Here is a 1,548-nt window from a genome sequence, read left to right on the forward strand (position 1 = left end):
TACTCGAATGTTTATAGCAGCACAATTCACAATTGCAAAGATGTGGAAACAACCCAAGCTCTGATCAGTACATGAGTGGATTAATAAAATGTCGTATATGTATACCATGGAGTACTACTCACTTATAAAAAGGTGAACTAATACCTCTTGTATTACTCTGGATGGAACTGGAGCCCATTCTTCTAAGTGAAGTATCACAAGAATGGAAAAACAAACACCACACATACTCACCATTAAATTGGTAATTGATCAACACTTATGTGCACACATGGAAGTAACATTCACTGGGGATTGGGTAGGTGGGAGGCGGCGGAAGGGATGGGTAAATTCACACCTAATCGGTGCACGATGTCTGGGGGCTGGGCATGCTTGTAGCTTTTACTAAGGTGGTGCAAAGGCAATTTAAGTGACCAAAGCATTTGTACCTCCGTAATATTCTGATATAATAAAAAATAAATTTAAAAAAATCCAAAGTACTTGTGGTTCATGTGCCAGATAATCAAACTAAAAATGAAAGTATAAGCCTAGATTGGCTCTGAGAAACAAGAAAAAGGTGACTGTGCAGTAGGAAAGGCAGGAGACAGAGAGAAGTCCTCCTCTTCACTGCTAAGTAGCTGTATTACCTGAATGAGACATTTTGTTCTTCCTATAGCTCCATGTTTTCATAGCCTTGATGAGAGGGTGTATTTACACTCCGTGGCCTCTTGTGACTTTAAAGTCTACTCCTCTATGAACTTAGGGTCTTGAAGCTCCTTTTTCTCCCGTTAAGACTTGCTAGAGAGACCCCAGAGAGTTTAAGGAGGTATCATATGGCTCCACCCCTTAAAGGTTGTTGATGGTCTACACACCCAGCTCTCTCATCTTAGCACTCTGGCCCTCTCGGGCAACCTCTTGAAGCTAAAATGCCAGGAGACACTGAACTCACTGAGATTCTTGAAGCCATACAGATGAAGAGGGAGAGGACGGAAAGGTAGATCTGGAGTCGCTTCCCACCAAACCTCTTCTTGAGATATTCCGGCATGGTCACCACCTGCAGGGACAGACATCAACAGGGATTCACCTTCAGAGCCCCACATATTCAGATTGCTCAACATTTACTAAACACTTATGAGCAGGTAAGCACTGTGCGTGGCACCTGGAATGCAGAGGTGAGGCAGGCATGGTCCGCTGGGAGGGTGGCAATGCTGGAATGAACACAGGTATAGGAATGAGACGACCCTGGGGTCTCTTCCCAGTTCGAGTGTTTACTAGATGTGTGACTTTTAGCAAATGACAATGTCTCTGAGTCTCCATTTTCTCATCTGTAAAATTGGAGTTTAATATGAAGGTACAGGTGAAGTATCTATAACATCAAATATCTGGTAGACATTCTACAAATAATTTTTATTATTTTCACCAATGATGTTGCAGTCCAGTGAAAATAATATTATAAATAATGAACCACAATTATAATGATACAATAAATTGATAATTGAACACGTTGATGAGATACATTTGGGTATATATTTATTTAATTATCTTTATTGAAAGGAAGAGAATCACATTAAA

At 40.6% G+C, this 1,548-nt stretch overlaps 1 protein-coding gene across 1 annotated transcript in view; it reads right to left on the bottom strand.

Annotated features, from left to right (window-relative positions):
• The window catches only part of LOC105822374 (low affinity sodium-glucose cotransporter-like), a 73,747-nt gene that overhangs the window by 61,251 nt on the left and 10,948 nt on the right, over positions 1–1,548 (bottom strand). Inside the window, 1 exon segment of the mRNA XM_012659353.1 lies at positions 926–1,030. Within this exon segment, the coding sequence (XP_012514807.1) occupies positions 926–1,030 (105 nt within the window).

The sequence above is a fragment of the Propithecus coquereli genome, unplaced genomic scaffold (genome assembly GCF_000956105.1).
Source record: "Propithecus coquereli isolate 6110/MARCELLA unplaced genomic scaffold, Pcoq_1.0 Scaffold606, whole genome shotgun sequence".
Classification (NCBI taxonomy): Eukaryota; Metazoa; Chordata; class Mammalia; order Primates; family Indriidae; genus Propithecus; species Propithecus coquereli.